Source organism: Aquarana catesbeiana, linkage group LG03, assembly GCF_042186555.1.
Source record: "Aquarana catesbeiana isolate 2022-GZ linkage group LG03, ASM4218655v1, whole genome shotgun sequence".
In the NCBI taxonomy this organism is placed as follows: Eukaryota; Metazoa; Chordata; class Amphibia; order Anura; family Ranidae; genus Aquarana; species Aquarana catesbeiana.
Window position 1 is genome coordinate 439194033 of NC_133326.1, and position 13719 is coordinate 439207751.

The 13719-nt window shown below is 46.9% G+C and overlaps 1 protein-coding gene across 2 annotated transcripts in view; it reads left to right on the top strand.

Moving 5' to 3' along the window:
• Positions 1–13719, top strand: part of SEC24A (SEC24 homolog A, COPII coat complex component) — a 233736-nt gene that overhangs the window by 186404 nt on the left and 33613 nt on the right. For both annotated transcript variants that reach the window (XM_073620800.1, XM_073620802.1), the window contains 2 exons: positions 1076–1186; positions 3816–3991. In XM_073620800.1, the coding sequence (XP_073476901.1) occupies positions 1076–1186; positions 3816–3991 (287 nt within the window). The remainder of the gene's footprint in view (positions 1–1075; positions 1187–3815; positions 3992–13719) is intronic.

The following is a 13719-nucleotide window of genomic DNA, read 5'->3' on the forward strand; positions in this document are numbered from 1 at the left end:
AAGCGGTCAGGTGTTCCTTTTCCATCCGACCGCCCATAGAGGAAAGCAGTCTGTGTCAGCTTTGCATGATCCGCAGCCGGAGTCTGCCCGTCTGAAAGGGGCCTTAGACTGACACTTAGCACAGTTTCCAAGCAGTTGTATTTTCTGTTTAACCTCTTGCTGTCCGCTCTATAGCCCAATGACGGCCACAGCACGGACCTGAATTTCCGGGAGGCTGTCATGTGACTGCCTCCCCTGTGCACCGAGTCGCTGAGACTCGGGTGATCACAGATCCGAGTAAGGGGCCGGTCCCGGCCCCTTACCACGTGATCCGCTGTCAGCCAATGACAGCTGATCACATGATCTAAACAAAAGCTCGGTAATCTTTTTTTTTTTTTTTTTTCCCTCAGCGTGAGGAGAAAAAATAGCCGATCACCAGCTTATCTGCAAGGGACATCGGTCCCGAAGAGGAAGAGGTAATTCTGCTTCATCTGTGCCGCAAGTACCTGCCAGTGCCACCTATCAATGCCCACCAGTGGTGCCAATCAGTGCCACCTAGCAGTGCTTGCCTATTAGGGTAACCAATCAGTGCTCATCACTGCCACCCATCAGTGCCCATCACTGCCGCCTTATCAGCGTACATCAATGAAGGAGAAAAATTACCTGTTGTGTAAAATTTTATAGCAAAATATAAAAAAAATTTAAAAATTCAGTCTTTTTAAATTTAAAAAATAAAAACCGCAGAGGTGATCAAAAACCACCGAAAAAAAAACGCCAAAAGAAAGCTCTATTTGTGGGGAAAAAATGATAAAAATTTCATTTGGGTACAGAGTTGTGTGACTGCACAATTGTCATTCAAAGTGCATCAGCGCTGAAAGCTGAAAATTGGTCTGGACAGGAGGGGGGTTTAAGTGCCCAGTAAGCAAGTGGTTACAAACGACAAGCACCTGTTTGTGGAATCACAAATGAAAATACAGCTTCAGTTATATCAAGATAAAAATATGTATCTTCTGTTACGTACTTCGGTTGATTATCGTGCAGCCCAGTTGTGACTCCTTTTTCCTTTTTCTGACTGGTAATATGATTTACATTTTAGGAGAACGGAGGATCCGCGTGCACACAATGTGCCTTCCTGTTGTTTCAGCACTGTCTGATGTCTATGCTGGTGCTGATGTGCAGGCTGTGATTGGACTGTTGGCAAATATGGGTAAGTGTGCAATAGCAGATATCCTCTTTAAAATGTCACATCTTGTCCATTGAGGGACTCAGGAATTTGGATACATTCAGGTTATACTGCCACCTACAGGAGGATTGGACACTGATGGAAAAATTGTGAGCCAACTCCAGTATAATTACTCCTCTTTTCAGTGTCCAAGGAGGATGGATGTCTTTTCTTTGGTTCTGTAGAGAAATGTCTAACCATGTTTTTCTTCAGTTTTATTTCCTTAAATTTTTCTTTCATCAGCTTCAATCAAGATTCCTCACTACACTGCTGCTTGAGCAGGTCTCTACATAGTAGCTGACTTGATTTGCCTTTCCTAAGCTTGACTTTGGAGTGATGTACCTGGACCGGCGGGGCTGGATATGTGGAGCTAGCTTTGACTGTGACCTTTGGGCACATTGGGCTACATTGAGGCACTTTCCAGATCTTCATGTGCTGGTAAAAGTTAGCCACAGCGTGCTTTCGAGGTCCAGAGCTGTGGCATTGCCTCAGTGCTTGACCCCGTCTTTGAAGACTCACTTTGTAAGGCCGCTTGGGTTGAACCTTTGGGCGCTACCTCACTATTGCACCACTGGGTGCCTTTTAAATTTCCTGCTACCACTAATTGTCACCGTGTTAAGGATTAATGCTGAAATCATTCCCTGGGTGGACGGTCACAGTGCTCTACCTTCTTTCCCACCCTTCAGAGTGGAGGCAGCACAATCCTGCTGCTCTTTCTTTATAAAGCAGCACAAAACCTTAGCTTCTTTTCCATTCCCACTTCCATGATCTGGTCACCTCTAGCCCCATAATCCTTCACTCATTGGAGAACCTCCATCCCCAGGGCTATGAGGTTCCATAGAACAGACCATTCCCTCCACGTCAGGGGATCCTGCTTTGAACAAGTTCCCTGGTTCAGACACCGTGAGACACTATTTGGTTTCTGCCAACCTTTGCCTCTGCAATGAAATAGGAGTCCTTCCAGCGACAGGGAGGTAGCCTATACGGTATGTAGATATTTGGTAGCACACCAAGGATCATCAATTTTGTCCAAACGGTTTTTGATTAAAGAGAGATCACATCACAAAATGGTGTAGTGCAATGTTTCAGAGCCACGCGGGACCCTTTCATCAGGCATGTGAGGGGTTCTGTATGTCTCCGAAAATGTTGCCCTACACCATTTGTGATGTGATCTTTAATGAAAAAAGTTTGGACGAAATTGATGATCCTTGGTGTGCTAGCGAATATCTACAGATCGTACAGGTTCCAGTATCCAGCTAGCGGTCGCTACAGCACCCAGTACCTTAAGAGCTCATTCCAGGAACGTGTGCGATGGTAATATGGACTGTAGGGAGGTAGCCTGGTCCCTATGCTAGATGATAAGGAACCAGCCTTATTTGTACTGTATCCCTCATGGATTTTTCTTTGGGAATGAAGATCTTCTCAACCAGTAGCCTGATAGGAGAGTTTTGTGCACCTAGGTCCGATCCTTTGAGGCAGGCAGAGATCGTTACTGGAGGGCTTGGATCTCTTTGAGAGTAGGTGGAACACCCTAGTTTACTGCTGCTGGTACCCTCTGTCAGGGATAGAGTATGTCCAGAAGACTTTGTGAGACCTGTCTACCTGGGGATCGGTCATCCTCCTTTGGCTAATCTGCAGTTTTTTGGGAAAGCTCCGCCTGATGCCTTCCCTTGCTCTACCCTTAATTAGATCAGTGATATTAGTGTTTCTAAGTTTCCTGTCCCTCGTTTTACAATTGATACCTCACTGGATCTGGAGGGGCTAGGAGATTCTTGGACCCATGGTTTGTGGTCTGGGTTAGGCAGGCACCACAGGATCTTTCTGCAGGACCCCAGCAATGCCCCAGGGTGTCAGAGAAGATGTTTTGGCTTCAGCCATTTCTGATGGTCCCTAGCTAAGCAGTATTGAACTAAGGTCTAAAACCCTGCTTACCCTTTTTGAGGTTCCTCCCATGCACCCTACTCTCACAGTCATGGTGACTTCGGAGAATTGACCCATTCGGTTCTCTAGCGGTCTGTCTAAGGAGTTGCATTACTCTCCTGGTGGGCTTGTGTTGTACTGGTACTGAGAATTCTCTTGCATAGCAGGATTGGCTGTCTAACCTTTTAGTTATCAAGTTTCCACCTTCTTTGACCTAAGGGCTTTTGTGTAAGGCCTTGGGTGATCCTATGTAGACTGATCTTTTTTACCTGGATCTCTTTTGTTCTAAGTTTCATCTCTGGACCTTTCTTTTACGGGTGTCCCTAGTTTTCTGTTGACCATGTCGGACTGTGGGTCTTCACTGCCTGGGAATTGTGTTCCTCCAGTTTTGATGGGTTCTGGTTTATCAGGTTCTCTCTGGTTCAGGTTTGGTGTTCTTTCATGTGAGGTTGCCAGTGACCATTTCTTTCTGTTTTTACCCAACATTAGGCTGATTCTCCATTTCATTTTGATTGCTCTTCTTGTTTTAATGGATGTATAATATACCACCTTTTGACATAATAAGCAGATTATAACCATAATTGCCGGTCTAAACTGAAAAAAAAAAACAGTTACAAAATTACATTTTGTATTTTTAGCATGCATGTTTAGAACAAAATAGTTTTATTAATGCATAATGTATTTCATTTTCTAGCTGTAGACCGGTCTGTGGCTTCAAGTTTGAGTGATGCACGAGATGCTTTAGTTAACGCAGCAATTGACTCTCTTGCTGCATATCGCAATTCAGTACTTACTGTACAGCAACCTGGCCTCTTGGCACCACACTCATTGCGTCTTTTCCCTATGTTTGTCCTGGCTCTCTTAAAGCAGGTTAGTATATTTTAATATCCCGAATTGTAACTTTTAAATAAAATATTAAAAATGGTTGGGGTTTGTTATGTTTGTGCATACTATTTACTGGAATATGAAGCATATGCACATAACTGTTGCATTAAATTTGTTATATTTTTTTCATCAGTAATCTTTATAACAAGCTGTTATACTGACCATACTGTCTTACCTTCTGCAATTTTTTTCCAGTTTCAGCCACAATTTAAATTGCTAAAATAACTGAACTTTGTTCTTTAAAGTATAACTAAAGACAAAACTTTACGTTTTGGATAGAGTGGAGAACGATTAGAACACCCGTTTATTGCAGTCTGTGTGCCAGCTGGGGAGATTCACCCTTTCTATTTGACCTGTTTACCATTATCACTAAGCATGAAAGCGGAATAAAATCACAAATATTGAGTTGTCACCAAAATAGAGGGAAAATCTTTCAATGGGGATGCTAGTTCTGTTGAACTCAGACGTGTTCAGATCCTAGTGTGAACCCACCTGAGTTTTCCCATCAGGGAGCTGTCTCTGCAAAAAGCCAATCCTAAGCGGCTGACCCCACCACCCCATGTATACATGCCCCTTGTATACTTATGGCTGTAGGGCAGGAAATGCCTCTGTTGCTTAGAATTGGCTTTGTGCAGTGACAGCTTCCCAGCGGGACAACCTGGTTTGGACTAGAATCTGAACATGCCTGAGCTCATCCTTACTGGTGACAACCAGGGATTCCTTCACATTGGAGGTATTTCCTCTCACTTCATATTGGCTATGGGACGAAGTGAAAAAAAATTTCCCCCAATGATTTGCCATTTGCCATTGGCCCTACTTTGATTCCTGCCACCTGAGTTAAGGCTACATGGTAAAACACCTGCCTCTCTGATCCAGCAATCACTGCCCTGCCTGTTACCCCCACAGCCTTTGCAAAGTAAACTTCTGATTGGCTCTTCTTCATCATGCGCGCCGTGGACCCAATCATTCCTATGATACAGCCAAACTCTGCAAGACTATTGGTGGCTGCCATGACCTGAAATTGATATTAAAGAAATGCTGACACACTTGTCTGATATTCCCTTTCCACATAGATGTTAAGGATTTCTGTAAAAAATATTAGTTCTCTATTTATTTATTTATTTTTACAAGTGTTCTCATTTGTTCAGGAACATTAAATTTCTGTTTTATGTGCCAACTTGGAACTAAAACTTAAAGGTCCAGTCTCCCCCAAAAATATTAAAAGTCAGCAGCTACAAATACTGTAGCTGCTGACTGTAATATAAGGACACTTACCTGTCCAGGAATGTCAGTACCTGAGCTGATTTTTCAAATGGGTTTTGGGTGCAGGCACTGGCATTGTATGTAAGGAAAACCGGCAGTGAAGCCTTCATAGCCAGCTTCCTACTGCACGTGCGCAACGTGCTGCGCTTTTGTGAATGGTTCTGCAGTCTTCTGGGACCTGTGTGTGTCCCAGAAGGCTGCGGGGGAAGGAGGAGGGTTTGAACATGCTTGTAGATCGCTGCAGTGATCTGAGCTGGAAGTGGAGTGGGTACCAGTCAAAACCAGTAAGAGAAGGAGCCTGGAGTGCCGGTGGGGGGGCCCCGAAAAGAGGATCAGGGCTGCTCTTTGCAAAACAATTGCAGAGAGCAGGTAAGAATAACCTGTCTGTCTCATTCGTTCATTGACAGACACTGCCTTCTTTATTCAGAACCATAGGGTTATATCGCCCCCTACAGGAGTAGGACACTAGGCAGAAAAAAGACTTGGCTACGCCCATGGCAGTCTTAGGTTATATACACCCCCCTCTCTGCTATAGGCCTTAAGTTTTTTTTTTTTTCTGCCTAGTCAGGAGTAAGGACCTACCTCCCTGCTGGGATCTCTTGTCCTGGCAATTTTTTTTTTTTAGTTTGTTTTTTTTCTGGATTTTTCCGGTGAGATCTACAATCAACTGGCAGGCTGGGCGACGGGTTGGACATTCGATCCAGTGGTTACCCCAGTCTGGCCAGCAAGCGCATGCAGAATGCAGCTGCGCGCTAGGTCGAGTCCGTGACACTAGCCCCACTGGATGGGGGCTGGCCCTGCGAGTTAAATGTCTCGCGAGGTAGCAAACGACTGGGTCTTGGCCGATAGCCCCCCCCACCTCGGTGGCAAGGCTGGTTCTGTCTGGAGCGGTGCCTGCTTGGTCCTGGTATGGTGAGCAAATGTCCCCCTCTCCCTTAGGGTTTTTTTTTGTGGTGACACGGGCCCCCTGGAGGCCCCTTGGTAAACCCACCCTTTCCCCTCCCCCCTTCATATGGGGTAATGTGCCTGTGGTGGGTCCTGGGGGACGGGGTTGAGTACTGGTGGGTGGGGGTGCTCGCCACCTAAATAGTTACATAGTTAGTCAGGTTGAAAAAGACACAAGTCGATCCAGTTCAACCATAAAAAAAGAAAAAAAAATATCGTACAATCCAATATACCCAATACTATACACACAGTTGATCCAGAGGAAGGAAAAAAAACCCCAGCAGAGCATGCTCCAATTTGCTACAGCAGGGGAAAAAATTCCTTCCTGATCCCCCAAGAGGCAATCGGATTTTCCCTGGATCAACTTTACCTATAAATGTCAGTACTGTGTTGCTGTGCTTAAGGGGGGGCGGGGCACTGGGTCCGGTGCCTGGATCCTCTCTCTCTCTCTCTCTCATTCTCTCTCTCTCATTCTCTCTCTCTCTCTCTCTCTCTCTCTCTCTCTCTCTCTCTCTCTCTCTCTCCTCTCTCTCTCTCTCTCTCTCTCTCTCTCTTCTCTCTCATTCTCTCTCATTCTCTCTCATTCTCATCCTGGGAGGCTACAGGGTTCTGCATCTGTAGTAGTCTCGTGTAGCACGGCCGGCGGCCATTTTGCCGTAGCCGGCATCCTTTTCCCTAGTGCCTGATGACTTCCTATGGCCGGCGGCCATGTTTGTGTAGCTCGGCGGCCATGATATGGTAGATTTTGGCTCAGGCAACAACGGCCATTACTGTGTAGCCCAGGACAGAGTTTTTTGGCAGGCGGAAACTCCTCCTTTTTAACCCGGTGCTGACTCCTGTGGTTTCTTCCCGCTTGGACGCCACGTGTGTGCAGGTCTACATCTGAGGCAGCAAGCGCTACGCTAGTGGGGTGGTGAGTCTGGGGGGGATCCCTCCTCTCTGCTGCAGGCTGTGGGGTTTTCTGGAGGTCCGGTACCACTACCGGTGTGGGGGGTGTCCCATTGTAGTGGGGTCACTCTTGGTGTGGGGCTCTTTTTTTTTTTTTCTCTCCTATGGAGTCTCCGGAGCATGTTTCCCCACCTAACCCCCCCCCCCCCCCCCCCCCGCCAGAGGCTGCAGGTCCCTCTGTGTCCCAGTCATCCGTTGACGCATTGACGGCAGCCCTGGAGTCCTTTGTATCCCGAGTGGAGGTGGCTTTTGGGCGGCGGACTAGCAAGAAGCGTCCTCCGCCTTCCCCTGCTTCATCTGTCTCGTAAGATCCAGAATCCGATTTGCTGCCATGGATGGGGCCCACCCTGCGGGGTCTGTGGCCGTGCTCTTAGATCTTTCGGACAGTGAGGATGATTCCTCTGCCCCAGTGGCTGCGCATGAGAATGCGCTGGTGGATGCACTGATTGCTTCTGTGCAGGAAACTTTAAAAATGGAGGATGCAGCCACATACTGCGGTGGAGGTGCCCGTCACCTTTGGCACTCACAAGCCGCCTTGCACAGCAAAAGTGTTCCCTTATTCCTCCTTTTTTGACAAGCTTGTCTATAGAGAATGGAAACGTCCAAAACGCCCCATTGTGATCCCAAAGTGTTTTGCTGTGCGTTATCTCTTTGAGGAGAGTCTGCTCAAAAAATCGACAACTCCATCTGTGGTGGATCCCCCGGTTTCTCGGTTGAACAAGACCACTATGATTCCGATTGAGGATTCTCTGGCCTTTAACCACTTGCCGATCGCCACGTGTACATGTACGTCCTAACTTTGGCGGCGCATATCATTGTTATGGCAGCAGCTAGCTGCCATAACCCCTTTATCCCCGTTTTCGGCCGGCTGTCGGTTACAAGATAAAAGTGGTCTCTGCGGCGGATTCGCCGCAAGATCACTTTTATCGGTGGCGGGAGATGGGCCCCCCTCCCGCTTACCGGAGCAGTCGGCGGAGGCGATCACGTCTTTTCCCTAGCTGGTAGGTATTGCTTGTAATGTGTCCTATATAGGCGCTAGACCCTTGTTAAGTTGGTATTCCTGGTCAATCTTGCCCAAGGTAAACCAGAAAGGGTGCTTTACAGGTCCAGGGGTGTGGACCCCAATATATGGGGGACCCGGTCCCTGAAGGTCCTTAGAGGCGCTACCCGCCGTGATGGGGGAAGATTGGGCCTGGCAAGACAGGCCCTGCTGCTTGGGATGGTGAGTACTCCCTTGGGGAGATATAGATATAGAGAGATATATATATATATATATATATATATATATATATATATATATATATATATATATAATGTATTTCCCTTTGAAACTGCTGGTAACCTTGAACCTGTGTCTGGGATTAGATGGGCGGTTTGGCGTGCATTTTTTGAATACTGGCGTGTGTGTGCGCCGCTGATGCGTCAGGACGGCGCATGTACCGCCGGCCGCTGATGCGCGCGCTCACTCCCAAGCTAATGCTTTATAGGCATGGAGCTCCTCGCGTGCGCATGGACAACACAGAGCGATAGTTGGGCACGTGAGTTTGATGGTCTTGGACACAGTGGTGACAGGTTAAAGGCTGGTTATAGTTTGTGGGGAGTACTCATTTTTGTTTTCCTCGTGTGTAAGCAATGTCTTCCAGAAAACAAGGTATAGGGAACAAGGCAAGCACAGGGGTAAGAGTCCCTCCTCTAAAAACAGGAGACCAACCCCATGCTGATGCAGCCTCAGTTTCTCCTGAAAGACCTGCGGCATCTGGCCTGGCTGAGCCATTGCATTTGTCAGGCATAGTGGCCACTACCAATATACCTGCCTCGTATTATGTTACAAAGCAGGATTTGGCATCTGCCTTAGCGGGCCTTGAGGGCAAGATAGCTGGCATGATTGCCTCTGTAACACAGGGGGGGAGGGACCTCCCCTGAGCCTGGGCCAAGTGTAGAGTCACTAGAGCACTAGGACTCTTATAGCCAGATGGGTCCAGGTTATCTGGAACCAGAATGGGCAGAGGATTTGGAAGAGCTGGTCATAAAGGACCGAGAGGAAGGAGAGGCTGAAGGATCCTCGGCTGAGGACTCTGGCTCTGAAGAGCCAATTTCAGCCTCCCATTCCCAAAATTTGTTTATCCAATCTCTAATTGAGATGGTGCGAATTGGGTTTAAGTTACCCCCGGTTCAGGAGCCTGCACTCTCCTGTTCTACTTTGGGATCTTTGCGACTTCAGCAGATTTCCCAAGCGTTCCCTTTGCAACCGTTACTGGAGCAGGTGGTTTACGCGGACTGGGAGCACCCTGACAGGATATACTTATCTCCAAAAAGGTTTTCTGTCTTATATCCTATGGAGGAGAAGTTCAGGAAGAAATGGAACTCACCTTTGGTGGACGCTGCCATATCTTCTGTAAATAAAAGTTTAACCTGTCCAGTGGGTAATGCCCAGGTATTCAAGGATCCGGCTGATAAAAAGCTAGAGTCCTTATTAAAGGCCTCCTTTTCGGTGGCTGGTGCAGCAGTTCAGCCAGCAGTTGCAGCTATTGGGATTTGCCAATCCCTAAAGGATCACTTTAAAAGGTTGGTAAGCAGCATACCTTTCCAGGAGGAAACTGCCGAGGAGTTATCGGAGATTCCTCATGCCCTATGTTTTGCAGTAGATGCATTGAAAGACTCAATCCAACAGATGTCTCGTTTTGCGTTACTGTCAATTCATATGCGCAGAGTCTTGTGGCTAAAGAACTGGTCTGCTGAGACGCCATGTAAAAGGCTACTTGCAGCTTTTCCATTCCATGGAGAACGCCTGTTTGGCAAGGATCTGGATAAATATATCCAAAAGATCTCTGGCGGAAAGAGTGCCCTACTCCCTATTAAAAGGAAAGGGAAGCAACCCTCTTATAAAATTCCTAATGCTCCAGGACCTAGTGCTTCTTCCCCTAAGCGGTATCGACGGCCTCAGCCGTCTGACTTTAAAAGACCTCAGGGTCAGAAAAAGCCCTGGACCCAAAAGCCACCCAAGCCCAGCTCCAAGTCTACCTTGTGAAGGGGCGCTCTCGTGGGTGGGGGGCAGGCTTTGGCTGTTTGGGGAGGCCTGGGAAGAACTGGTTCAAGACAGATGGGTCATTTCCACTGTAAAATACGGTTACAGAATAGAGATCCGGGAGATTCCCCCCCCCCCCCCCCCCAAATCGGTTTCTGTACTCAAGAATTCTGTCGGATCCAGAGAAAAGAAGATGCCTATTCCTAGCTTTACACCATCTGCTGATGCAGGGGGCAATTGTAATGGTTCCGCACGAGGAAAGATTCAAGGGGTTTTACTCAAACCTTTTCACCGTGCCAAAACCAAATGGGGTAGTAAGGCCCATTTTGGACCTCAAGGCTCTCAACTTCTTTGTAGACGTCCGATCCTTCCACATGGAGTCAGTTCGTTCAATAATAAAATCCCTGAAGAAGGGAGACTATTTAGCGTCCATAGATATCAAGGACGCGTACCTTCATGTGCCGATCTTCGGTCCACATCAAAGGTTTTTACGCTTCGCTGTAGAGTGCAGTCATTTCCAGTTTGTGGCACTACCTTTCGGTCTGGCCACAGCCCCCAGGGTCTTCACAAAGATTCTGGCCCCAGTGTTGGCTTCCCTAAGGTCTCAGAAAATCTCCGTAGTAGGATATCTGGAAGATCTTCTTCTAAAGGAATGCTCTCGCCCCATACTAGTTCAAAACGTGTCAAGAACAGTACGGGTTTTACAACCCCTAGGTTGGATGCTAAACATGGACAAGTCAGCTCTTTGTCCAACCCAAGCCTTGGTGTATCTGGGTCTGGTCTTGGACACCGCCCAAGAAAAGGTGTTCCTTCCTCCCTTAAAGGTCGCCTCCATAGTGGAACTTGTACAGAAGGTGAAAAAGAACTAACACCTTCTATTTGGCTGTGCATGAGGTTACTAGGCAAGATGGTGTCATCCTTCAGGGCAGTGCCATATGCACAGTTCCACTCCAGAGTGTTTCAGAACAGTATTCTAGAGGCCTGGGACAAGTCCGCTCGAACCTTGGATCAGCCTATGGTTCTATCTCCACAGGTTCTATGGAACCTCTCTTGGTGGTTAAGAACCAGCAACTTGAAAAGAGGGAAATCTTTCCCACCGGTAGCCTGGAAAGTCATAACCACGGACGCCAGTCTTCTCGGCTGGGGAGCAGTCCTAGAGGAAGCGTCTGTTCAGGGAATATGGTCCCAGACAGGACCCTGCCCATCAATCTATTGGAGATTCGGGCAGCTTGTCTAGCTCTGCGATTCTGGACATCCAGATTGCGGGGTCTTCCTGTCAGAGTCCAGTCCGACAACTCCATGGTAGTGGCATATATCAACCACGAGGGAGGTACCAGGAGTCGGGCAGCCCAAAAAGAGGTAGATCATATATTGACTTGGGCAGAAAAACATGTGCCGTTTCTGTCGGCAGTATTTATTCCGGGGGTGGACAATTGGCAGGCGGATTTCCTAAGTCGCCAGAAATTGTTGCCAGGGGAATGGTCCCTGCACCCCGAGGTTTTTCTACAGATCTGCCAATACTGGGGGACCCCAGATGTGGATCTGCTGGCATCCAGATTCAATGCCAAGCTGGACAGGTTTGTATCCAGGACCAAGGATCCGCTTGCTGTCGGGATAGACTCATTAGTAGTTCCTTGGGATCAGTATTCTCTGATATATGCCTTCCCTCCGATCCAAATTCTGCCGCACTTATTACGCAGAGTACAGGAGGAACGAAAGCCGGTGATCTTAGTGGCCCCAGCGTGGCCCAGGAGATCATGGTACTTGGAGATTGTGAAGTTGGCAGTAGGGGACCCATTGGTCCTTCCTTGCTGTCCAGACCTGTTGTCTCAAGGGCCCATATTCCATCCTTCTTTACGGTTGCTGAATTTGACGGCCTGGCTATTGAGACCAGAATATTGAAAGACCGTGGTATTATGGGTTCAGTCTTGTCTACTTTGATAAACGCTAGAAAGTCAGTTTCTAGAGCTATCTATTATAGAGTCTGGAAGTCGTACATTTCTTGGTGTGAGGAAAGAAAATGGAACCCTCGTAGGTATACGATTGGAAGGGTTCTCGCCTTTTTGCAAGCAGGAGTAGACTTGCAACTCGCTTTAGGGACAATTAAAGGACAGATTTCGGCCTTATCGGTCTTCTTCCAAAGACCAATTGCATCCCATTCTTTGGTGCGAACCTTTGTCAAGAGTGTAACACACTTGAGGCCGCCGGTTAAACCACCCTTATGTCCCTGGGACCTAAATTTGGTACTGTCAGCCTTACAGAGTCAACCGTTTGAACCTATTTGGCATATTCCTTTTGTCCTTTTGACCAGAAAATTAGTTTTTTTGGTGGCTATAACATCAGCTAGAAGGGTGTCAGAATTGGCTGCCCTTTCTTGCAAAGAACCTTTTATGATTCTTCATCAGGGCAGAGTGGTCATGTGCCCTTGTCCGGAATTTCTACCGAAAGGTGGTTTCCAAATTTAATTTGAATCAGGATATCATTTTACCTACCTTTTTTTCCAAATGCTAAGACTAGGGAGGAAAGGTCGCTTCACTCACTGGATGTGGTGAGGGCGATAAAAGTTTACTTGGAAATGTCAGCTCCCTTCCGGAAGACTGACTGTCTTTTTTTTTTTTGTCTTGCCTGAAGGTCCTAAAAAAGGACAGCCGGCAACAAGTTAAACTATATCCAGGTGGATTCGTCAGACTACTATCCAGGTGTATGGATTAAAGCGCAGGGTTCCACCCTGGGATTTAAAAGCACATTCCACTAGAGGGATTAGTGCATCATGGGCAGTACGCCAACAGGTGTCTATGGCTCAGGTTTGCAAAGCGGCCGCTTGGTCTTCAGTTCAGTTCATACGTTCACCAGGTTTTACCAGGTGGATGTAAGATCTCAAAAAGAGGCTGTTTTTGGCCACAGCGTGTTGCAGGCAGCTTTATAGTCTCAGGCCCGTTGGGCTTAGGGATAATGTGTGTCCCCCCCCCCCCTCAGGTGCATTGCTTTAGGACATCCCACATAGTCATTATTATGGTGCTCTGTGTCCCGTGATGTACGATAAAGAAAAACTTATTTTTAAAACAGCTTACCTGTAAAATCCTTTTCTTGGAGTACATCACGGGACACAGAGGTCCCTCCCCTCTTTCTGGGATCGTCATTGCTTGCTACAAAACTGAGGTACTTCCAGTATAGGAGGGGTTATATGGGAGGAATCGTCTTACTATTGGTTGCCAGTGTCCAATAACCTAAAGGTAAGCGTATAACCCACATAGTCATTATTATGGTGCTCTGTGTCCCGTGATGTACTCCAAGAAAAGGATTTTACAGGTAAGCTGTTTTAAAAATCAGTTTTTTGCAATGTCATTTTTTTAAATTATTTTTTTTTTTTTTTATTGCATTTTAGTGTAAATATGAGATCTGAGGTCTTTTTGACCCCAGATCTCATATTTAAGAGGACCTGTCATGCTTTTTTCTATTACAAGGGATGTTTACATTCCTTGTAATAGGAATAAAAGTGACGCCATTTTTTTTTTTTTTTTTTTAAACAGTG